We start from the raw sequence: 25473 nt of genomic DNA, 5'->3' as shown, positions 1-25473 counted from the left end.
TTCTTGTGCTCATTTTGTTTGACAATGAGCCACTTCAGGAGCTCTTTCAAGTGCTTATAACATCAATCTATGTGAAATTTGCTCTGTTCCAGAGTTTGTTCTAAATCATTATCCCAAATTTCAGACAGATTCCAAGTTTCCAAGGGAAACTTTTGAGAAATGGATTGATGCTGGAGGGAAGTCCCAGTTTATTTAAGAATCTGCACAAGCTCTCCTCATTTGAAGCTCTCATGACTGAGCTTCAATGAGGTTTTATAAATTAAGATCTAAGTTGCCTCATGTTGACAAGTTACATGTTGTGCAAGGCTTGTTTTGTCTTTGTTATATGGTGCTGAGGTGTCTGTAATTCAGTCTCACAGAAGGAAACAAAAGTCTATTAGACACCCCCTGTAGGAGCATCCACATCCCTCTGAATAGGGAGGGACAGTTATTAGTGAAGTAAAGAAAAAGGTGACCTACCTGAGAAAAGAAGCCTAGTTCAACTCTGACACAGCTTTGCAAAGCCAGCTCAGTGAGCCTGCCCTTGTCACTGGTGGATTATTTTAAGTCCCTTACTTAGTGCAGACAGCAGCAATTTTCTATCATCATCCTTGGTGAGTTATTGTATAGGCCTGTTCCTCCATTTCCCCCTGTTTACATTCAATTACTTATGAAAGAGGAAAGAAATTGCCTTGTGCACAAAAAAGCAGGAGGACTTGAAAAATCCAGCCCAAAGCTATATGTCAAAATTTGAACAAAGCTGAAAAATTTATGTCTGGTGACAAAGTTGAAGAGTTATAATTTTTGGAATTAAAAGCTGTGTTGTAATGACTTCCAGAGAATGAGAAGTAACTTTAAAACCAAGTTCCAAATTTGCTGAATTGTTATGTGTTTTGAAGTATCTGGAATTCGAGCCCCATCCTTATTTCTTTTTACCACTTGAGCAAAGATAATTGCCAAAAGCAGTGTTGGCCCATTGACTAGACCTGGGAATGCAGATTTCCTCTTTAGGAAATCTCCTCCTCTGTCTACTTGGCCACAAAAAATGCCTTCTTCAACCAACTTGGCTCTATAAATTTAGTTTTACATGACTGGAAAACCTGTCAGCACCTCTGTAAACATGGTTTAACTTGATTTTACAGTTGAGTTGCTTGACTGTTATGGTCTAAGTGGGGGATGGATTGAAAAAAAGCCACTTCTCTGCTTCATCTTGTAGACATTTCTCAGGGGACTCAGTGTGTGCTCAGTGACGGATTTTGTGTCTGACAATGCTTTCACAGGAGCTTTCTACCCTACCACCTTGTGTGATCTGTACAGCTAATCTGTACTCTCCCACAATGAAATAAAAGCACATAATTTTAAGACTCCTAAATTTGTTACTGGGGAATGTTCTACTGAAAGGGAAGGAGACAGGGAAGAACACGAGTTGTTTTTTATCCTCTAAATCCACACTCAGCTTTCAGGGTGAACGTGTGATTGAAAATGCAGTTTCCTGAAAAAAAAAGTCACAGTGCTCCTGACTAATTTTGACTGTTAAGGTGAGACTATGTTGGAGAGAGCCCTCAAAAAGTTTAGAATCTGGTAGATAAGCAACAAGAATCTTGAGTTTCTTCCATTGATATTTCTCCCTTTTTACCCATTCCCCCAAAAGAGATGACCAACAAGTCTAACTACTGATTAAGTATCTCAAGTTCCTAGAAGTTTAAAGCCTAGAATTTTGGTAATTATCAGGAATTATCCTGCTCCCAAGCAGGATCCTTGATAGCATTCTTCCTGCAACCAGGTTGGTGCAAAAGCTAGAAATTTTTCTCTTCTGTTTATTTCCTTCAGCTTCCACGTGCTCTGTTCATTAGGTGTCTACTCTGCCCTCACGGGGCAAACACAGAACTTACACTCAGTAAGTCTCAGCTGGTGACTGGAATTGAAGTTGTCACGAGAAGTTTAAAGAAGTGTGGCATCTTCTTGATTCATAGTTTTGGCAAGGTGTCTAAAAACAAAGACAGCTCTCTCCCACAATTCTAGCTTTCATCCTAGCCAATAATATCTTTCGGCTGTGGGTTTTGCAGGATTTAGTAAAAATAAGAGCACCTCCTCACAGATATACAATGGTTTATTTGGTGTCTATGAGCACTGTGCAGCATGGAGAGATGCCTTTGGATGAGTCCTGGCTCTGCAGCCCCATTTCCACTCTCCCATCCTGTTTCCACTCACATCCTCCCGGCACCTTTTCCTGATTTTCCCTTTGTAGGGTGCTGCTGCAGAGACCAGTACCACCTTCAGCATCCCGGCAGAGTCACCTTGCATGGCGCTGTCAGGGCACGGATGGAAGGCACGGGATAACTGCAGGATGTTGTTTATAACTCAGAGGGCAGCAGCCCTGTGACAAGGGAGCAGATGCCAATAACAGAGTATTTGCTGTACAATTAAGAAAGAAGGAGCTGCATTAGCTGTTTATTGCAGTGGGAGCACTGCCCCCATGACTGCGCTGCCACTGCATGAGTGAGACTTTAGGGCATTGTAACCTCAGTCCTACTGGCCCTGCTTCTCTTTCTCTAGGAAATTACAGTTACAATGATTATTATTATCGATCTAGAATTTTGTTTAAGTGCTTTGGTTTCTGAGTGGGTGCCCCATGTGGAGCATAAGGCAGTCATAAAATTGCTTATAGACAACATAAAATCTGATATTGCTGGAGTGCTCTCTTGTGGTGAAATAACGATTTTGACACAACACTGGGCTAATGCAAGGATTATCTGCCTTGCTGGTAACTTGCAGTCAGGAAAGGTTATTTTCTGCCTCCTTAGCTTGGGAGCAAATGCTTTAGATGGGAAATGCATTTAAAACATAAACATAATGGATTAGACTCCAGGACTCCCAGAATCACTTATCATACAGAACTGTAAATAGCAGTGCTTAGGGGAATCACTCTCTGTGAAAGCTCTTCTCATGCCCTCAGCTCCCAAGCTGCACGTATAGAGGATTGAAACACTTAATGTTAAACTAATCCCCATCATTAAAAAGCCCTGTGGATAAGCCTCTGGTTCTGGATTCTACATGTGCTGCTGTGCCTGTGGTTCACAGGCACGGGAGATGGAGCATGTGACGGGTATAGGACAGCTGGGCAGCAGGCATTCAATCAGCATTTTAAAAAGTGGCTTTTCAGTCCTGTAAGCCCATTGCTTCAAGTTGAAGTTGAAAAGATCTAGTGGCTATAACTACTGCCAGAAAACAAATCCCAAGCATCCCAAATTAATTTGGTTTTGAGGCTAACCTCTGTGGCTTCTCATGCAATCTCGTGAGTGGATCTGGGTGTGGGGAGTGGAGCAAACCACTCTGACTTCTGGGTTTAGTTATTGCTGAGTATGTATATGGCTTTAAAGTGGTGATTGGAAATGAAAGCAAATTCTTCCTCATCAAGACTGAAGATGATCTGTGAAATTGTATATTTATAGTTTAAAATGACCACTGAAGCCCTGCCACTCCCCTTGAAATGCAGTGTAAGGATGTTTTAAGGGATTGTCTCTAATAGTAAATTAAATAGCTACACTGGCCTAGAATAGAAATGGACATTGGTCATCTCTGTTATTTAACTGGCAGAAAAATCTTCACCCAAGCTGATTAGCAATCTCCTGGGAATTACCAGTGTTCATGGATAAGGGAAGAGCAACTGACAGTGTCTAGCTGGACATGTGCAAAGCATTTGACACGGTCCTGAATGTCTGTCTGTAAACTGGAGGGGCATGGATTAGGTGGATGGACGACTCATGGATAAGGAATTGGCTGGATGGTGGCACCCAAAGAGCTGTGGTCAATGGCTCAATGTCCAAGTGGGGGCCAGTGAGGAGTGTCATCCCCAGGGGTCTGTACTGGGACCGGTGCCGTTCAACGTCCTTGTCAGGGACATGGAGAGAGGGACTGAGGCACCCTCAGCAGGTTTGCAGGTGGCACTGAGCTGTGTGGTGCAGGTGACACGCTGGAGGGAAGGGATGCCATCCTGAGGGGCCTGGACAGGCTTGAGAGGGGGGAATGTGGGAACTTCCTGAAGTTCAGCAAGGCCAAGTAAAAATCCTGCATCTGGGTCAGGGTGATCCCAGGCACAAAACTAATCTGGGCAGTGAATAAATTGAGAGAAGACCTGAGAGGAAAGAAATGGGAAGAGCTTAGAGCCCCTTCCAGTGCCTAAAGCAGCTTCAAGAGAGCTGGAGAGGGGCTTCCTACAGGGTCATGGAGTGATAGGACAAAGGGGAATGGCTTTAACCTGACAGGTAGATTAAGATTGGATACTAGGAAGAAATTCTTTACTCTGAGGGTAAGAGGCCCTGGCACAGGTTGTCCAGAGAAGATGCGGGTGCCCCATTCCTGGAAGTGTTCAAGGCCAGGGCTTGAACATTTGGATGGAGCTTGGAGCAGCCTGGTCTAGTGGAAGGTGTCCCTACCCATGGCAGGGGGACTGGAATGAGATAATCTTTAAAGGTTCCATCCAAACCAAACCATTCTATTATTCTGTCTAGCATAGTTTGGGAATAAACCACTTTAGGGCTCTTCACAAAAACTATTTATATGGCCATAGGTTTTTTTGGAGACCATGAATGTTTAGGACTATGAATGTGGCCAGGGTCTGTGAGTTGGCTTCAAGACTGGTAAATAGGCTCTTGGGTCTGTTTAATTTACGAGTTCAGTTGTAGCCCTAATACTGCTAACAGAGACAACACTACTATCACTTGTCCTACTTTTCTCCAATTATTCTGGGTAGTTAAGTACAGATTGGCTCTGGGCTTTTTGGAAATGCAATATGATCAAAATACTGTAGTGTGAGACATTGCTGTGTGTGAACTGTTCTGTACATAGTTTTGTATGTTGAAGGGAACAATCTATACAGCATTGAGCAGTGCATGCTGCAACTTAGATATAATGCTTTTCTTCTTCAGTGGATGATTCCTTTTGCAGTCATGCTAGTGACCATTCCAAACCTGATCCTGGCTTACTTTGTGGCCTTCGTCTCTGGTCTGAGCATTGCAGCATCTCTTCTGTTGCCATGGTAGGAGAATTTTACATTTGAGGTGGGGAATGGATGTATTTTTGCATTACATGTATGTACTACTGCATGGAATTTGCCTCTGAAAAATGCAGAATATGGCAAGAGTCACTTCTTCTAAGAATCTTTTTTTTGTTGTTGTTTTATAGTTGATGCTATATGCAGTGATATGAGCTCTATTGTTAAGAGACTACATCCACCATAACTGTAGCTGCTTTTTTACACAAAAGTATATAATCAATAATCTAAGTAGCTATGCAAAGTGTGATAACATTGCTTCAGGAGTTATGAAGTTAGGCAAATCAATTAATGCTGAGCAATTAAGAATACAGCAGAGGACACATAAGGCAAACTATGTCTAACCTTACTTTTTATAAGGGCATGTAGTTATAGAACAAGGGGCAATGGCTTTAAACTGAAAGATGATAGATTTAGATTAGGTTTTAGAAATAATTTCTTTACTGTGAGGGTGTTGAGGCTCTGGCACAGGTTGCCCAGAGAAACTTTGGATGCCCCATCCCTGGAAGTGTTCAAGGCCAGGCTGGATGAGGCTTGGAGCAACCTGGGGTAGTGGAAAGTTTCCCTGCCCATGGCAGGGGGCTGGAATGAAATGATCTTTAAAGTCCCTTCCAACCCAAGCCATTCCATGATTCTGTGTATCCCTGCTTGAGTAGTCCTCTGTTATAGACCAAATACACAAGGTTATGATTGTAAGAAGCCAAGAATTCAAGGTCTTTTGCACTTGAGGACTGAAAATAAGTGGGGAAAAACAACTTATGGATGAGCATGGCAGGGTATTTCCTCTTCAGATTAAATAATTGTAATTGAGATCACATTAACCAGAAAGAAAGACCATTGCTGAGAGCACTGTTTTTCATAACTTGTTTGTACAATGCCCTGAAAACTCCAGGACGTCATGGAATACATAGTTTGAAATTAGTTGTCCGACTATGTAAGCTTTTCTGCACAGAGGGTGAGAAGACCTTTCTTTTTCCAACAGTAAATTATTACATATAATGGAAATAAAATGTCAATTCACAATTAACATTCAAGCAGCTTCCATTCTAATTTCCCATTTTCTAATCCTGTCTCTTTGAAATAGAGAGAATAGATTTAATTGGTTTCTGAAAATGTTGTTACCTTGTCAAAAGAGTTATTTCAGAATGCAACTGTTCAGACATTCAGAATTCCTTGAAATCTTAAGAAACATCAGGGGGGGGTGGGGGGGGATGGGTTGTTTATTGTTCTTTTTTAATGTCACAACTTATGATTGGAATGACAGGCAGACTAGGAATTCTATCACCTCTCAAGTATTTCATGGCTTTTCAGTAAATTTCCACATTGTAATATATGTCCATGCTTTTCTTACACATTTTTTGCCCTCCTTTCCAGGAGTAGAACTTTTTTAACTGTATTCTTTCATATGCATGGCTACATCAATAAACTTAAAAATGGAGGAGGGCTGTGCTGTATTTCATTAAGTCTGGATGTTGAAAATAAATTTTGGCTTGAGTTTTTCTTTTATCTTGCTCACTTCTAGGTCAATGCTGCCTGATGTTGTTGATAACTTTCGCCTGCAGAATCCCCATGGGAAAGGACATGAAACCATTTTCTATTCTTCTTATGTTTTTTTTACCAAGATGTCAGCAGGAATTGGCTTAGGAATTTCTGCAGCAGGACTGGAGTAAGTAACGCTGTGTTTCCACTTAGTGGATCTACTCTGAAAGCATTCTGAGGTTACAACACTTTTACCCTGTGGAGTTAATTGCATTCATGCCCTGAGCCTGAAAGTGCCAGCAGCTCCAGATGGCTGACCACTAAAGACAGGATTGGTGCCATCTAGGCCAGACAACTGAGCATTAAGTTACTTGCCCTGACATGGTTCTGTTCAGAAAAACCTGACTTCCCTTCAGATTTTCCTCTTTTCAATTACTCATGAAAATTTTGGTGGTTTGTATGAATCAAGAACTAAACATGAAAGTGCAGGAGATGAAGGTCCAAAGCACAGGTGATACAGGTGCTTTGTGCATTCCCTGGTGCACCTGAACTGGACTATCTCTAGGAGATTGTAAGACTTTACATGGACTGGAGTGCTTCTAGGGGTGCCAGAGGCGTGTTCAGCATGAAAGGATCACCAATTCCTGCATGATTTTAGGGAACTGGACACTGATCAGAGTCAGGAACAGCCTTTCTCACAGCACTGCCTGTCACGTAGACCATGCCACTTTAGGAGAGGGTTTGTGGTCTCTTTCCACTTGGTCTTGTCTGTTCTGACCAGACAGGTTGAGTAAGTGGCCAGGAATCTCCTGCCCTGCCTTTGTGCAAGACCTGGCAGAAAGGGCCTGTGCCTGTCCCTGCTACAGCACACAGTAAATGCTTAGAAGGGAAATCCAGCCCTCGACTCCAAATTAGGTTTTGGTAACCAGAATGTTTTGCTTTGGGGCCTTGAGCTGCAATTGCTAAATAACAGGCAATGCTTGGCTGAACATTTTGGGCTTAGGAATTTTATCTGCTTATTGCTAAAACCCTCAAACAATTTGCTGTTCCCCAATTAGCCCCTTTTCAATTGCGTTCCAGTTGGGTCCCAGCAATTTGCCAAGGCAGATGTTTGTGGGAGAACACAGAAGACAGAGTTATGCCAAATGAGCTTTCATTAGGTGGATGTTCAGAAGAAAAACTAATTCCACAAATTTGGAGTAGGAATTTGAGTATATCAGCAGTTGTGGGACTGAATGGAAGTCCTGAATCAATGAAGTGTACCTAACTCTGAGCACTTGAGTAAATTTGTCTATCTTGAGATGAGTGCTTAAGTGTATGTTTAAATTAAATTTAATTATTGCTGTTGAAATTGGTGAAATTACTTCCATGCTTTTAAAGCAGAGCTTGAATACTTTGCTGAATATTAATAGGAAACACATAACAGATTAATTTCACAGAACTACAAAATCACAGAGTTGGTAGGGCTGGAAGTGGCTCATCTGCTTCCAACTTTCCTTGCTCAAACAGGTTCATCCCAGAGCACAGGGCACAGGATTGTGTCCAGACAGTTCTGGAATATCTCCAGTGAGGGAGACTCCACAATCCATTCAGGGCTCAGCCACTGCACCTCTGCCTCATGTTCAGGTGAAACTTGCTGGACATCAGTTTATTTCCTTACATGGGATTCCACAATAATTTCTTTAGAAGTATGCAAGAAATTTGATAAATTTCAACAATAATAATTAACTTAAATGTTATATATAATAGTAAGAAAATACAGAGATAATGCAGTTATCTGAAGTTGAGCACAAAAATGAGGTTTGAAAAACACAATTTGAAATGCATTGGGGAAAAGGAAAAAAGAGAGGTGTAGGGAAAATGGGAGAAAAGTCTTGAAGAGTGGGAGGGGTCGGGAGAAGGAAGCCTTCAGGTAAACAACAGCCTTTTAGCTCTGGACATGCACACACCACTTGTTTCAATTTGTTTAGGTTTACTGGGTACAAGCCAGGGATATGCAGACAGTCAGATGATGTGATCCTCACACTGAAACTCCTCATTGGAGCAGTTCCTGCCATCCTCATCCTTTTAGGTTTGTTTATACTCCTTTTCTACCCCATCACTGAAGAAAGTCGGAAAGAAACAAAGCTTGCCCTTGAAGAGTTAAGGTAAGATTGGACTGGCAGTAAAAGAGCAGCAACCCCCCTACAGCAGCTCTTAATCACACTGGGAAAATTATTATTGTAAGGAATCCCTATATTCCTTACAACAAAATAAAACAATGTGCTCTTAGTCAAATTATTAACAGAATGGTACCATGACATGTTCCAGTATCACTTTTTTGTTGTGCAGTGCAACCTGCTTAGAGGACCATTTATCAGAAATTTCAGCTGCTCTATTTACATTTTCTCTAGAGTGTTTCACAAAGCACTATTGTGGTACATATTTTCAGGCCAGAAATGAGGAATATTCTACATAGATTAAATTTGTGGGGATCATGTGAATAACTACAATTTACTTCTATATAGAAGAAAATGGTATGTTGTTGACTGCATTCTTGGTGTTTATGGGATACAAGAAACATCCAAATAATTTAGAAGGGTAGGCAGAAAAGATTGTGGGAGAATAAAGAAGTCAGCTTTGAGCTATTATTTCCCTTTTTACTCTGTCACTCTCCCTTCCTCCCTTTTTCTCCTTCTCCAAGGAAAATCTTGTCTAGCTCAAATTCCTCCAACTCTGTCAGCTCTTGAGGACATACATAAGGACAGTCCTAGCAGATTGATGGATAAAATTAAAAAAAAAAATAGATTATTTCTTTGTCTTGATTTTATTATCCCAATTTACTGGACTTGGAAACTGATCTCCATGCTAAGAGGTCAATTCCAGGACCTAAGCAAGGGTGCCTGGGACCAATTCATGCCCTAAAATATCCCAAGATATGTGCATGGGGTTGGCAGATATGACAAAGGCCTCTGTGCAGGCTGGAGGGGACAGTGGGACTGGTCCTCTCTGTTCAGGAGCTTCAGTCATTGTCCTGAACAACCACACCTTGCTAGAGGTTCTCAGCTGATTGAGATTGCCAAACTCAGTTTGAGGAGTCAGCAGTGAAAGCCAGAAGTGTGTTCATGTATCATTTGTTCTGCTTTTACCAGGAGGAGCCATCAAAGCACAGAGAACTTGGACAGCCACAAAAAGGACACCTCTGTCTGAAAGCTCTGAATGCAGTGGCTTCCCAAATACAGACTCACACCCCACCAACAAACTCTGGGAGAGTTTTCTAGGCCATTTCTCTGCTCACATTTTATCACAAAGGATAAAGGATGATTCTGACATAGCCAGTAATGAAATCAAGAGAGAACACCATTGTGCAAATATACACCTAACTCCATGCACTGTGCTAGGAAAGACATTACACACGTTCAGAAATGCAATCTCTTGAAGGCTTGGGGTTTGTTTGTTTGTTTGTTTTTTTCAGTGGTTAATGGGAAACTGTGATCTTGTTCATGGGAGATTTTATGCATTTGTAACTTAAGGGGGAAAAAAAGTGTAAATGTGACTAGAGAATTTTTAGGGTTCTGAATTGGAAAATACACACAAGGGTCATTGAGTCCAATTAATGATGCACCTTCCAAATATTAACTCACAATGTACTTCACCCTTGGGGACTGGGGTGGATTTTGAGCAGAATCTCTACCTATAATTTGCACACTATTGTGTTTGGAAAGCACTTGGGAGCCTGAAATATACTATATGAAGTTAGGATTTCTTTTCTTTTGAAATTAAGCAAATCACTCATGCAGACATATTTTGAGGATTTTTGTTTTCATTTTTTTTGAGAGATTTTGAAGTAATCTATGTTTATGGATTCTATAAGAAATAGAACCCTGCATTTCCCATTACTGATTTTTCTTTCTTCTGAAACCTGTAAGCTGATCTCTGTCAGAGAATCAGAACTTCACATTTTCAAAATCAACATCTCCCCTGAGGATAAGAAAAATCAGTAGTCCCTTCCAAAAGGGAAAGAAATTCAAATTTGAATTTGAAAAAAAATCAGATTTCTTTAAATTTTAGCCTTTAAGTAACCACCATACCCATTTCTCACATGGTATAGGCTCTCTGCCTCACAAAACACCATGGCATGGGTATTAATCTAAGCTTGCACCTATTTTGTAATAATGAGGCTACACCAGTCTTTTAAATGGTGATTTTTTTTTTGTCAGGGATTTTATAATGCTTTAGATACATCAATTCATTTCTACTATAGATTTATACTGTTGAGCACACTTTTAAAATGAAAGACACACCTAATCTCAGGCACCTTCTGGAGCACTGAAGTTTGGACCTGTTTATTCTTGGCTTCTGTGGTCAGTGCAGGTTCCAGAGACTGGCTCCAAGCCTAAGCTGAAATGGTGGGACTCTGAAGACATATCTAAATCTGGAAGGGACAGTGAATAATTCAAGAGGTGTGTTCACCTTGAAGAAATTAGCACAATGCAAGACAAGACATGAATTTCATCCCACTGCCTTCACTGTGTGACTGAGTGCCTTTTTGCTGTACCAGAAGTGCCTTTGGAGGACAGGCTTGCTGCTCTTTGGGAGCACCTGGAAGAAGTTGCCATCTGTAATTTGCTCGGGGCCATCTGGGAAGTGCCTCACAGTGTTGGACTGGAAAACTGAGAAATATTTTGCTGAAGGACACTGGGATGTAAAATCAGTGCAACAACAGAGTGTCTCATTAAGTTTGATACTGAAACCTTGTCAGGCAAGTTTGAAGAGAAAAGCCTTATGAACTGTCCTCAAAATGCTTAATTATGAGGGAGCTTCTAAAGGGTATATTTTGAGTGTGTGTGGATAAGAGTTAACTTCATTTAAGATTTCTATTGACTTGCCATCTAAGGCTGGGGTTTTTTGTTTTCTTCCTTGTTTCAGTTTTTGGACAAACCAAGATATGTATGCCTGGGGCATATGTGTTTACGACAATAAAAAACATAAGCCTGTTTACAATTTTGAGTCTGATGGAATTTGAAATAGCAGATTTACTGCACTTTGAAGTAGGTAAATTATGTAGCAATATCACATAGCTCCAAAACATCACAAAGAACAGTTTGGGACATTCAATTTATTCTGTAATATTTGTGTATATCTGAATAGTCACATTTAAAAATAACCAGAAGGCCCAGTAAAGACTGTTAATGTTTTTTAATGGGTTATATTTTCAGCTGCTATAAATCTGTAGCTACAAGGCAGTGGGTCTGTGTCAGTTTGTATTAACTGAACACTCAGCCCAGTGATAAAAGGGCTGCAGAAAGTGATGGCTTGGGTTGAATGGAACCATTTGAATGTGGCTTACAATACTATTTCTAGATCAGTTGTGCAGTTGTCTCTAAAACTGCATAACACCCAATCTGAATTCAGGTTCTTGGAAGGTAAACTTGGTTGATTGTAAACTGTTTTCTTCTTCTCCAGAGAGACAATGAGATCTTTATCCCACCGAAATATACTCAGTCCTCACTTTGCATATCGTACCAATGGGAACTGCCAAAAGAAAAGATAAAGCTTCTGTAGATTAAGTGAAGCAGACTAATTTTTTTAAAAAAAATATAATTATTTTATTTCATTATCAGGAATATAATGTTGATGTAATTTTGTTGAGAAAATGGGTGTATTTTTGCAAGTCAGAAGAATGGAGGATTAAGTGCATTTGTAACTTTCTTTTCTTAAACTCATTGTTGGTGCAGTAAAATGAAAAATATTTATATGTTTCTTGTCAGTTTTAAATGATGTGTATGCCTTATGCATGTTCAGAACATGTGATGGAAAGAAGCAAATTTTTATGTTGACAAGCATTCAGATTAAATGCTAATCTAATGTAAACCTCTTGCCTTCCTGCTGACTGGCAGTAACAGGGGCCAGGTTTAATTCCCAGTGGTTCTCCTTCAGGTAATATCCAAATATATTAATAAGAGTATGGAAGACTGGATTAAACCAGCTGGGTGCATAACGGACAGCACTTCCCCACCTGCACACAGGCAATTCCAACAAACATGGGAAGAAAAGGAGAGGATAACAGGGTTGTGTGTCCCTGGGTATTGCTCTGTAAGCCAAACCATGTCCAATTCCTTGTCCTTGCTGAAGTACAGTGAGGGCAGCCCAAATCTTCCACACTGGGCTGGTCACTGGCAGTCAGTAGTAGTAGAGATGGTCACCAGTCACAGAATCATGGAATCACTACAGTTCAAAAAGACCTTGAAGATCAAGTCTAACCATCAATCCAGTCTTCTCATCCAATTTCATTGCTTTTCCTGCCTAGCAACAATGCTGACACCTTCCAAGGTTACCCCACCTCCCTGAGAGTTCCTGCTGGTGGGCAGGTAACCCCGTGTCCGAGCTGCTGTTCCCACCAGGCACTGATGGAGGGGTTGCTGCTGGCCACCAGCTTTGCCTCTGTGTTCCCCTCCTGCCTCGCTGTCCCCTGCCTCCCCCTGAGCTCTCTGGCCAACCTTGGCTAAGCTGGATTAGATCCCTTCTGCTGAGGCCCCCACTCCAACAGGTGGACACCACCTCAGACATCTGTCCCTGGGGAGTCCCTGAAGGCTGGGACCTTCTGTTCAGGTCACTGGCTTTTCAGGAAGGGCTCTGAAGATTTGAGTACTAATTCCTTAAGTCACTCCTGAACCTTACAAGAACTGCTGTTTGATTCAATCCATGCTGCATCCTCTCATCTTTATTCACCTTCAGCATTCCAAGCAAAGTAGTTGAAAAGGAAAATGTTTTAAAGCAAACTGCTTTTGAGTTCAGAGTTTGTTTCCAGATATAACTTGTTCATTTACTTCTCTGCTTGCCTTTCTGGGCTGTAGACAGAAAACACAGACTTAAATCAATCTTCTTGGGAGGAGGAGTTTCCACCAGGGAAACTCAGATCCTTTCAGACCTGGTATCTGTTGTCCAGCTGTAAGATGAAGAAGAGAGGGCAAGTTAGCTTGAACTCCTATCCAATAGATTACAGCAGTTTAGTGGTCAATCATATACATCATATGAATTTCATATCATAGTTATGTAAAAACAGTCTCAAAGTGTTACAATAGGCTTTTCCTTAAGAAATCTTCTGGACTGACAGTAAGCTCAGTTGGACTCATACAATGGGTGGGTGCAGGAGGGAATTTTGTTTTCGTGCAATTTAATGTGGTTTTTTTTTTAACTTTCTGCAATTCCACCAGATACTCAGCAAGAGTGCTGAGTATTATGGTTACAAAAATGTGTACATGCTGTAGGCTAAAAGTACGAAATCAGATGGCTTTCACTTCACAAACAGCAAACCTGCTGCGCAAACCAGATGCTAACTCACTGAGAAGCTTCATTCAGAAGATGAAGCAGCAGCATCTGTCTGTCCCCGAGGCAGAGGAGGAAACTTTTAGCTATGTAGCACCTGAGAATTTACAGTCTCTGAAGACACAATCTGGCATGACAGAGCTGAACAAAGAGAGGACACCTTTAAGCCGTGGCACTTTTCAGAGGGGTTGGGTCCTCAGTACCACTTTTAGAGGCATTACAGAGAGGCAGCCTCCAAGCCCAGCTGGAGAGCAGCAGAACTGCTAGATGGTAGGGAAATGTGTGTTTGCTCTGGAAGTGTGGAAGCAAAAATAAATCTTACTTCCTGATCTATTTCTTACACCAAATGATCTTAGATGAGACTATGAATTTCAGCTATGCCATTCAGATGTCTGACCTCACTTTTGCTGTGCTCTGCTGTAGATGGTGAGGAGGAGTTGCTCAGGTCTCATGGAACTGATGATGGTCATTTGCTCAGCTTCACTGATAAAGCTCCACTTTGGAGGCCCAGCACCCACCCCCTGCCAGCCTGTTTTTGTATGGCATCATCTACATTTAGCAAAGGATCAGAAGAATTTCTTTTTTACCTTAGTATTCTCCATGATGGAATTTCATCTGTTTTACCTAGAGGATGGTTTTGTTGGCCTTGTCACTGTGATGATGTAACAAGTTTACATTGCCTGAGAAGTTTATGTTCAAAATGACTGCAGCCCATGGGGACTTAACTTCACTTGTGTTTCCGAAATAAACTTGGTCTTTGGTCACCTTCAAAGCCATGGAACAGAATCTGCACATTTCCACATCCAGCAGGTTCAACAATTCCCACAGTTGCTGGACATGTTGCATCATGAGTCTTGGTGCACAGAAGTACCTGCTGACATCAGTGCAGGATGAAGCAAAAGTGCAGCCACCCCAGACTCCTGGCAAAATCTCAGCTGTGCTGAGCTGGACAAGCAGAGAGAATGGGCAACTCCAGAATCCCCAAAGGGACTTGCAGACATGAAAGAAAAGCTGTAAAAGAAGAAAGTTCCTTAAAACCCTGCAGTCTTCTCTTAAGGATTCTTGGATTAGGCTTGGTACTTTTTCAACTATTTGGGCCTTCTTTTAATATTCAGCTTTGGTGCAGAGCATCTCATTAGTTTAGAAATGGTGTTTTGATTTGAAATCAAGCAGCCCTGAACAGAATACTTTGGTGTGTTGGCTGACAAAAAGTTCAACATAAGTTGGCAATGTGTGCTCAGAGCCCAAAAAGCCAAATGTGCTTTTGTTGTGCATCAGTGTGCCAAATATATCCTGGGCTGCATCAAAAGCAGCCTGGACAGAAGGTGATGGAGGAGTTCTGTGAAATCCCACCTGAAGTCCTGTGTCCAACTCAGGGGCCCCCAATATAAGAAGGACACAGACCTGTTGGAGTGAGTCCAGAGGAGGCCATGAAGATGCTCTGAGGGATGGAGCAGCTCTGCTGTGGAAACAGAGAGCTGGGGTTTTTCAGTCTGAAGAAGCATCAGGGGAGGCCTTAGAGCTCCTTCCAGTGCCTAGAAGAGCGCTGGAGAAGGGTTTTTTACAAGAGCCTCTAGTAATAGACAAGGGGGAAATGGTTTTAAAGTGAAAGAGGGCAGGTTTAGTTTACACATTGGGAAGGAATTATTTTCTGTGAGGGTGGTGACGCACTGGCACAAATTGCTCATATAAACTGTGAATGCTTCGTCCCTGGAAGTGTCCAAGGCCAGGCTGGATAGGCTTGGAGAAACCTGGTCTAGTAAAAGATGTCCTTTCCCACAGCAGGGGTTGGAACCAGATGATCTTTCAGGTCCCTTCCAACCCACATGATTCTGTGATTCCATGAAATAAGTCTCTTAGCATAAGAATTTTATTCTTCCAAGATTCCTAGGATTCTATTTTAAATGCAGTATTTGTCCACATGCATGGAGCACACCATGAAGGACCAGTGTAATCTGTTGACCAAACTACTAACAGCTTTTAGCAGGTGTCTTGCACTTGCTGTGTCTGCTCCAGTTACCCCACACAGCACTGCCCTGTGCACAGGTAAGTCCTTGGTGCTCACCTGAGGAAGAACTCCACAGGTCTGTATGGTGCAACCTGAGAGTGAGTACACTTCTGGTGGGAGACACTTTCTCTTGTCCATCTAACACAAACAGGAACAATTCAAAAATAAGCAATTAATTTTTATACACTTTGGCTGCATAACAAAATTACAGAAGCAGTGTTTGAGGCATGAGAAATTCAAGGCCAAGGTGTTCTGCAGAGCCAGGAATGTTCAGCCCTGACCCTCTCCTCCCATGCGTTAGTGGGACGTTGGAACCAGGAACAGGCATGAAAAACGACTGTCAGGCAGCTGTGAGGAAACGTGGACCATCCCCAGCATCCAGCCTGCTTTGAACCCATGCCCAGTGCTGAGGTGTCAGTGACTTTCTGGTAAGGACAGGTGTAATCCTGTCCCACCTTCTGATGAAACAGTGACCATTACTGAGAAGAGATGATTGCTATGTAAAGATCAAGCCCACAATTGCCAAATTATTTCACCTGTTTTCCTTCTTCCCCATTCATCAAAAGCTGTAACCTATAGTTTCACCACCCAATGCTGAGTGCTAGCTGCAGCTTTTGCTGGTGTTGTATCTTTAATACTGTGTTTTTGTAGACAGATGTCTTTTAACAGTGGCTAAATTTCCAAATAGGCAATAAAAAAAAAAAAAATGAAGAGATTATTTTAGCCCTGAGACAGCAGCTCCAGCTCTATAATCTAGTTGCTTGATGCCTTCTCACACAGTAAGTGCCACTGTGAAAGCCTGATAAACTGCTTAAAGTTATCATGCTGTGATTTTATGGGGAGCTATCTTGGATTAGTCTTTTCTTCAGTGATGCAATCATGTTACATAAACTTGTGCTTACATAAACTTCTAAATTTCCCCTTTGCATTTTTTCTCTCTCACTACAAAACCCCATAGAACATTTTCTTCTGTCAGACTTTAGCTGGATGAGACACGTGGCAAGCACTTCCCCAAATGCACAGAGATGGAAGCAGAGAGGTGTTATAGGAGGTACCCAAGGGAAAAAGGATCTTACTTCCACACCATATGGGTATTTCACGTGATCCTACTTTGTCCCAAACTCCATGACCTTACACTGGTGCTTACACCACTGCAAACCCAGGTGCACTTCTGCGGGCACTGCTCCTAAAAAACACCAGCATAATATTTGAGGCTTTGGCAGAAGAGAGGAAATGCGGGACAATGCAGCATTTTCAAAGATTTCTTTATTATCCAAGTTTACTATTATCTAAAAACACCCATGTATTAAAGACCAAGATGGAAACTTGAGCTCAGAAACTTGTAAGAATGCACATTTTCAACCTCATCTGTACTGCAAGAGGCATAGTTAAAAAACACTGCTCAGTATAAAAAAAAGTTAATATTTCTAAGGATCAAATAAATAATTTACAATGCAACAAAAAAATTACAGAAATCATACAGAGATTTGAGACTGCTGTTGATAATTTGCAGTCCCATACAGTAAAAATAAAAGCCTCCCATCATCAGAGAGGCATTGCAAAACCACTGTCAAAAACTACATTTTATTGCTGGGCTGTTCTGAAGGGCTGATGGTGTCCAAGGTCTTGGAGGAGCAGTCCCTCAGGACTTCCAGAGAACTGGTGATATCCAGGCTTTCAGAAGAAGTGGATCTACACCCCTGTGTGGAACTGATGATATCCAGAGTTTTGGAGGAGCGGGCACTGTAGCCTTTTGCAGTGGCATCTCTGATGAGGATCTCCTGTGCAGGCGTAAACATTAACGGGACGAAGCCCTCGCTGTCCGCTGTGAGAACGATCCAAGAGGAACCTGTGAAGACAAGCACATGGCTGTTGATAAATTTTTGTGTAATCGGGGTACATTTAAGGTAAAAACCAAATTTCTTCTACAATTAAATGCTTCTGTATATTTACAGCTTTCTAGAAAAGATATAGGTTGTACAATCTCAAAAATAAAGGACACTTGGCAACTGTGATGGATTTTGCCACTAGGAGATGAGACAATAATAAATGCACGCTTCAAATAAGCAGGAGGAATGAAGTTCTGAACAGAATTCATAAGCATCCACACTCGGTTTTAATTAGGTATTGATAAGCTACTTCACAGTGCTAAAGCTGTGCAGATACTATAAAAAGCAGAATTTTAGTAAATTAAATGACAAATGAATGTAATAAAGACAATTTAGAAACTGCTTTTCGTATGTAATTTCACTATACTTAATTCCAAGAAAAACAAGGAAGGAATATTTTACAATGCTGTACAAACCCAAAATCTCTGGATCACTACTGTTTTTCTTTACAATTTGAATCTGAAACCCTGTCTTCTACTGATATATATAAACCAGAAAATTTTTATATTTTTATCCATTAAGCTGATGAAGCAAGAAAATAGAGCTCATGAGGTTTAAGGGAATTCAGAGAAGCATTTCTAGCTGTTTCTAAATTTATATTATGTAACTTTACGTCACAAGTAAGGTCACAAGAAGATTGTAGCTTGCAAGCACACAACTCTCTAATCTTTTGGCTTAATTTGGACCAAACTTGAAAATCAATACAACTCAGAATTTCAAAATACCATTCCTACTTTCTATCTGTATATTTCAAAAAAACATATTCCATCAACAATTCCTTAGGAGAAATAAAACTTGGACAATGGCAAGCCTTAGGCTTTGGGATAGCTGCCCAGTGATCTGCAAGCAGGCAGAGAGCAGATACACGGGGCAAGTAGATGGAATATATAGCACAGGGAGCACAGGAGCACCTGTGAGAAATCATACCCCAAAGTGTTTCTACCTCTTCCAGAGCGAGACACTCAGAACTGACATGTACACAGACACATGGGATGGGCCCAGCATGAACTGATTAACAGCAGAGGAGAACACAGCAGGAAGAGATGCAGTTTTGCTCACAGCAAAACCTGATGTGGAATGCACTGCTGAAGCATACAGAGCTGCTTCTGTGCTACAGGATTTCCTACAGCAAGTCTAGATGCTGGAGCTACAGACTCAAATATAGAACACTGTACTCCCAAAGCCATCTGTCAACCCTGTGCTCCTTGTTACTCAGACCTCTCTCCATAGAGCAGCTGAAAACAAGTGAAACACTGGCTGAATGCAATTTTCCTGTATAACTATTTACTTGACAAGGCCATCAATATGTACGTTTGCTCTTCTTTTTTTTTTTTTTTTTGTAATGCAAAGATTCTTCTCAGTAAAAGAAGATTCAGAGAAGAATTTTTACATTATTAAAAACTTTTTATTCATCCTTCATTATCTATCCCTTGGGTTTTTCTCTGGATGGAATATGCATTTTGCTATTGCTCACTAAGAATGACATACAGAATCACAGAATGGTTTGGGAAGGAAGGGAGGGACCTTAAAGCACATCCAGTTCCACTCCTCTGCCAAGGGCAGAGACACCTTCCACTAGACCAGGCTGCTCCAAGCTCCATCCAACCTGGCCGTGGGACACTTCCAGGGATGGGGCAGCCACAGCTTCTCTGGGAACACGTTTGAAGTGTTTGTACTCTTGGGTAATCCCAACATACCATGCTGCATTTCTACAAGGGAGAGGTTGAATATCTGCTGGATGATGTTCAGGCGGAGTTTACCACCACACAGAAGAACAGCCCGACTTTCATCTGCATCACTTTTAGAAAGCTGCTTCTGAAAATGCAAGAAACAGTCATTAGCTACTGTGATGTATAGTTAAAATGGCATTAATCACAACAGGATCACAGAAGTGTCTTTGGTGGCACTATTTACAGAAAGTCAAATGCTACACACATTCAGGCCTGTTTGCAAGATGTATCCTTTGAGGTCTCAGCTGTCAAAGTGCTGATGAGTGAGTGACAGCAGCAAGGAACAGTGCTTATCCAGCACATGTCAGAACAGGAGAGAAAATCATGCGCTGCTGCTGAAGAAATCATGAGCTTCATCCAAACCACAATCCTCATCTCCATCCTTCCATCTGCGAGGAGCATTTCCCCAGGGAGCTTGTAAAGCTTCAGGTTTTCTATCCCCACCTTTCCCCACCAAACCCCGATCCAAAATTTCAGAAGTGAGAACTCCTGGTCATGAATGCTGGTGTGAGGAACAGACTCACAAGTCAGAAGGGCTTATTTGTCCCACCCCTGACCATCACTGCCCCAGGCCTTAAATCCAAAAAGCATATTCAAAGAATATGCCCAGTTGGGCACAGCAAGGCATTTTTAAAATCTGTTATTACAATTATTAAATGTTTACAATGGGAAACAGTGAAGAGAGTGAGGAAATATGATCTAGAACTTGAATTCAATGCTACGAAAGTTGGGAATTTTTGCAATTAGTAAAGCTTAAAAGTATAAGCTAATTGAAAGGAAAATGGCAGCTTAAATTACTTTGAATATTGACTAAGGTTAATTAATCTGAATTCTAGAAATGACATAGTAGATTTCTGCCAGGTTTTGACAATCAGGTAATTTACCCTTTCGAGCATGAGATTTGCAAGGGCAAATCTTTCAGCCAAACAATGTGTTTTGCACATGAAATTTCACTTTAAATCCATTTTTAAGCCATGTTAATGGAATTATCTATTGTGTGTCTAAAGGTTTCTTTCCTCCTTGGATGGTGCTCCCAATGCTAATTAGCAAATTCTGTTCCAAAGCCAAGGCAATTTGCTTTTGTTTCAGTCTCCATTATTTTAGTTTTCCTCACAGGAGAGCAGGAGATTGATACCAATTCCCACACATGGAAATCTTCACTTGTCTAAATTTCTATACAGAAAGCTTTAGATGTTGCCTAGGAAAAGCACTCCCTTCCTAGATCTCTGTAAAGCTTTAATTCTGCAGCGGGGCTGCAACGTGTAGGTCCTGCTGGAGTCCCAGCAGCCTCACTGCAGACCTGAGGGGTTCAGTCCAGTGTGAGGCACATTCCTGGATATGCCATTGCTTTAAAAACAGTGGAAACCTGCAGAGTAAAAGGATTTAAAACCATATATAACTACCCACAGAACAGGATGGAAATCTAATCCTACTGTTACCCGAGCATTACAAAATACATACAGCCATAAACAGGTTTCACCATTAAGGCTTCCAATATTAAAATTACCTGGCAGGTGATGTTAATAAATGAGGGCTCCTGACAAGATGGGTACACTGGAAGATTTCTCTTCCCAGATTTTAGCAGCTCAGTTAATTCAGAAATATGGTGCTGCAATTCTGTGAAGTTACCAGACAATTTTTCCACATTTTTCAAAAAGCAACTTGCCTCCTTCTCACTGAACAGGTTATTCTTGTAAGAATTGGGTATTTTGGAAGCTGCCTCATGCTGCCTTTTTGGGGATGTTGGCTTGTTCCAAGCGTTAGACAGTGCCACGCTCCGATTAACTGGCTCAGCATCCAGAGTCTCAACAGCTGGAGGAAAATTCATGGAAATCTTTTTGTCTTTGAAGTCGCTGATGTTCAACACCAAGTTTTGTTCATAAGCAGGACTCTTGATTTCTTCAATGAGTTTCCTTCGGCTTGTAGGGGACTGAAGGGCAGAGCGATCTGGTATCAGGAGCCCACGGCTGAGAGGGTGGACACCTCTTGAGGGATCATGAGTAACGTTGGAAAGGTCCAAACTGGAGCTGCCATCAGCTGACACAAGCTTTGAAGGACCCATTTCAAGTATCAGTTCTTTAATCATCAATCGAATCATGTATTTGTCTGATCTTGAAGAAGGAAGAAAAGCAGGGTCAGTGAATTTTTGTTTTCCAACCAGTATCAGTAACAATTTATTGGTCAAGAAGCACAAACCCTTTGGCTTCTCACTTTTCTCTAGCTGAATTTGTTGAATATTGGGTAAATTGGATGAAGTCAGTGAATAGACTAAAATAACATTACAAGTATTGGAGGCAACAGATACAGTTTGAGTTTTGGAGTCAAAAGCCATTATATCAGGAACAAGAATGCCTGGGATGCTCACTTTTTTAGTAGAGGTAACCTTTCTTTCAAAAGTCACCAAGATGAGGTGTGAGGAATCTTGGCCACTTCCCGTCAGGTAGTCCTTGGGCCTCAGGTGAAGGAGAGGGCTGGAATCAGCACTCTGCTTGCTAGAAAGTATGTGAGTTAGATCCACAGGAGATGTAACTACAGACAAGGGCTTCTCAGAGTCCAGTGACTTCTTCCCTCCATCCAAGGAATACTCTTCCTCCCCACACAAGCTGGACTGCGAGGGGAAGGACTCGGTTTCAACGCTCGATGGAACTTCGAAGGCAACACCAGCATTTAAGCCACAGATCTTGTCCAGAGGGAGCTCGGTGGCCACAGCGACTTGTAAATTCTGCGTCGCTTCCACAGCACAGATGTAGCCTCCCACATCAAAGATCGGGCAAAAGGAGCAAGCGCTGAGTGTTTTCTGAGCATCATCCCAAATGTAAGAATGGAGGGCACTGCCCACCCCCACAACCAAGCGGTTGCCTTCCTTGGTCCAGCAGGCGCAGTGGATGAGCCCACTGCCCTTGATGTCCGCGTTAATTCTGGAGTTGTTGAGATGGACAGAGGGCAAGACGGAGGCGTCCCGGGTGGTCAGCACGGCCAAGACCTCCTTGCTGGGATGCCAGACGCAGCCCTGGGGGAGCACGGGGTACGGCTCGCTGATGTCGCAGAGCTGCGAAACCAGGAGCTTGTTCCTGTCGGCGCCATTGAAGCAGAGCTGCCAGATGGTGATGTGCTTTTTGTGCTGCACCGCCAGCAGGGCCGGGGCCTCGGCGGGACACGGGCCCCAGTACAGCCCGTGCACGTGCTCAAACTGCCCGACCACGCTGGAGTCGCCGAACTGGGGCTCCCCGCTCTGCAGGAGCAGCGCCGTCAGGATCACCTGCTTGCCGTCCGTCCAGGCCAGCCCGTGCACCGGGTGAATGGCCTGGTGCAAGGCGTTGAGGCCAGTTCGCAGCAGCTTCGCCTTTCCCAGCTCCATGACTTTTAAAGTGGAACATCTACACAGAACAGAATGAGAAGGAAAAAGAAATTATTGTAGAGGATAGAGGACAGTACCTGGATGATTATTCAGCTTATGACCCTGCCAGTGCTGGACTATTCCTTCCAGTGAAGTCAATATAAACAAAATGCTCACCTAAGCTTAATTCCCAGCCCAGTAATTTTTTTGTTTATGATGTTTTCACCATGAAATGCAGTTTTAAGAGAAAGAATCTTTGCTGTTTCTATAGGCTTACCATCAGATTTTTGCTGCATTTTCATCACAAGACCAGTCCTTTCATTCTAATCAGTAACTTGTTCTCAGAGTATTTTTTATTTACAATTCTCAAAATATTGCTGCTCACACTCAGTGTCCTGGAGCACTTGTGGTCAGATGAAGTAATCCCTTACAAGTATAACCAAGCATTAATGTATTATCTACAAATCTGATCCTGTATTAAGCATGTGAGAATGAGGCATGTGGATGGTTATGCCAGAAAGTTGTATAAGAAAGCAAATGCAATTTTGAAGAGAGTTTGGATGAAAGCAGATTTTTCTGCGGAAATGAAAAGAAAAAAGAATTTAAAAGAAGGCATACACAAGGCACCAACATTTTGGAAAACTTCAGGATTTTATACTAATTTATAGTTTTGAGCTGTGAGCAATCCCTATTCTGTGCACAAAAGCCAGTTCAGAGGAATCGATGGTTTCCTAATTTCAGATCTCCACACAATCTGGCTCAGATGTAAAGCCATGGCACAGAATGAGTTGCAGTTTTAGTAGGAAATATGAAGAACAAGACAGATTCTTGACAGTAAAAGCTGTCAAACTGGAAGAGTTTATTACAATGTGCAGGGCATGGCACCACTCTGTATTTTAATTACTTGTGGATGACCCTAAACTTTCAGAAAGAGGATTGCAAGAATGGATTTCAAATATAAAAACTGTATAGAAAGCTATGTTACTATGACCAAAGTAACTTCTCAGCCTAATAACAAGTGCAAAATAATATACTTAGTAAAAAGAAAACCACCAACTTGGATACCTCTCCAGGAATAACTCCCTAGATAGAGGTATAGAAAAAAAGGATATGGCTTACAATGAATGACAAACTAAATATTTCAGTAATGTGAGATATGTAGCCAATTAAGAATATTTCATTCTGGAATGCTTTAAGAGGGATGGAGATACACAAGAAAGACACTTGCCCCTACTTCCTCATTGCTAACAGCACCTCCACTGAACCTACTTCAGAGTTCAACATGGTGGAAATGCTCAACAAAGCTAAAGGATCAGAGAAACACAGAAGTGGGTTCTCTGTCTGGAGAAGACTGTGAGTGGGAACTAGAGAACACTCCCCAGCCCAGTGACACAACACCATCCACTGGTCTCCAGGTATACTACGGACAGTGCATGATAATAATCAGCTTAGTTTCAAAAAAGATTTAGGTCAGCTATTAAGGAAAAATTCTGACTATATGTGATAGCTAAGCACTAGAGCAGGTTACCTTGGAGAGGAGGGGAAGGCACTCCATGAATTTCATAATCAGTAAGAGCCAGTTAAGGAAATGTCTGTCAGGGATAAGTTTAAGTACACTGAATCGTGCCTCACAGGAGACCACTTAAGCTACTTTGAATACAACTTCTCCACCATCTACCTGGCCTCTCCTCTATAACCAACCTCAGTCCTGTTAAGTAGCCACCAGTTCCAGGAAAATTAACATTGAATGTTCGCTGTGCTAAGAACCCACAGTACTGGGCAATACTTACTGATGGCAGGGAGATGCGAGATAATGTGCCTCGTAAGACACTGAAAGATGCTAAAGCCTCCTGGGCCGTCTGGAGAGGTTCCTGTGTCACAACGGGCGTTTGCACTATCCCAGCTGCCCTGGAAAAGCAAAAAGAGCAAGAGTCTTACCCACTGGCCAGTGCATCCCTGTACCCAAACCCACACCGCCTCCTGCAGCGCCCGGCCCAGCCGCAGCTCCCCGGGCAGGTGCCACAGCACAGGCCGGGTGCTCGCCGAACCGCGTTGCCGGTCCCAGCCCAGGGACAGGGGAGCCGCTGCAAGGACCCCCCTGCACCGAGCGGCAGCGGCGGGCCGGGCAGCCCGGGCAGCCCGCACAGCCCGCACAGACCGCACAGCCCGCACCGCCTGCACAGCCCGCACAGCCCGCACTGCCCGCACAGCCCGCACACCCCGCACCGCCCGCCCGCCCGCGCCGCCGCTCCCTGCGCGGGCCCGCCCGCACCGGCACTCCCTCCCTCCCGCCCGCCGCCTCTCCGCCGCGGCCTCGCTCACCCGCCCTGCCGCCGGCCCGGCCCGGCTGCGCTGAGGCGGTCCCGGGCCCTGCAGCCCCGGCGGCGTTTCGCTGTGGCGGGCACCGCCTTCCGCAGGGCCTGGCCCGCCTCTCCTGCCCGCACCGCCCGGCCCAGCACCGCCCGGCCCAGCACCGCCCGGCCGCGGGGGGCGCCGGCGCCGCTCCGCCCGCACGGCCGCTCTGCAGCTCTGTGCCCCGCGGGCGGGGCCGGCACGGGGCGGGCGCCTCTCGCCGCTGCCGCCCCCGCTCCCCACAGCGCCTGAGGGGCCGCGGCGCTGGGCGGGCGGCGGAAGTAATGAGGGTCACAAATTACGGGGTGTCCAGCGGGGAGGCACCCACGAGAACCATG

The 25473-nt window shown here is 43.0% G+C and overlaps 2 protein-coding genes across 3 annotated transcripts in view; one reads left to right on the top strand and one right to left on the bottom strand.

Annotated features, from left to right (window-relative positions):
* The window catches only part of MFSD2B (MFSD2 lysolipid transporter B, sphingolipid), a 40512-nt gene extending 29018 nt beyond the window's left edge, over window positions 1-11494 (top strand). The window contains 4 exon segments of the mRNA XM_002188830.6: window positions 4908-5017; window positions 6555-6698; window positions 8482-8658; window positions 9643-11494. Coding sequence (XP_002188866.5) covers window positions 4908-5017; window positions 6555-6698; window positions 8482-8658; window positions 9643-9700 — 489 coding nt within the window. The 3' untranslated portion in view covers window positions 9701-11494.
* Window positions 11495-17075: 5581 nt separating this feature from the next.
* On the bottom strand, window positions 17076-25241 carry LOC100223718 (WD repeat and coiled-coil-containing protein). Of its 2 annotated transcripts, XM_030269972.4 has the most exons (5): window positions 25106-25241; window positions 24574-24691; window positions 20954-22823; window positions 19414-19531; window positions 17076-17676 (listed from the first exon to the last, which is right to left on the bottom strand). In XM_030269972.4, exons 3-5 carry the CDS (start codon window positions 22802-22804, stop codon window positions 17405-17407), a joined length of 2241 nt encoding a protein of 746 aa, XP_030125832.4. In that variant the 5' UTR covers window positions 22805-22823; window positions 24574-24691; window positions 25106-25241; the 3' UTR covers window positions 17076-17404. The 2 variants fall into 2 exon arrangements, with proteins under 2 accessions (XP_030125832.4, XP_041570930.2); XM_041714996.2 differs by lacking the exon at window positions 25106-25241 and having other exon boundaries at window positions 24574-24982.
* Window positions 25242-25473: the final 232 nt, after the last annotated feature.

This window comes from Taeniopygia guttata, chromosome 3 (genome assembly GCF_048771995.1).
Source record: "Taeniopygia guttata chromosome 3, bTaeGut7.mat, whole genome shotgun sequence".
NCBI classification, from domain to species: domain Eukaryota; kingdom Metazoa; phylum Chordata; class Aves; order Passeriformes; family Estrildidae; genus Taeniopygia; species Taeniopygia guttata.
Note: the sequence above shows the minus strand (reverse complement) of the source record. Positions and strands in the feature narration are given on the sequence as shown.

What these genes read in the sequence shown, in the direction of transcription:
- LOC100223718 (XM_030269972.4), bottom strand. Translation starts at nt 22,804, where the DNA reads ATGGAGCTGGGAAAGGCGAAGCTGCTGCGAACTGGCCTCAACGCCTTG. An exon ending in TTATTAACATCACCTGCCAG is followed by an intron (nt 19,532 to 20,953) that starts GTAATTTTAATA and finishes TTGCATTTTCAG; the next exon opens with AAGCAGCTTTCTAAAAGTGA. An exon ending in CCTTGTAGAAATGCAGCATG is followed by an intron (nt 17,677 to 19,413) that starts GTATGTTGGGAT and finishes TTGTCTTCACAG; the next exon opens with GTTCCTCTTGGATCGTTCTC.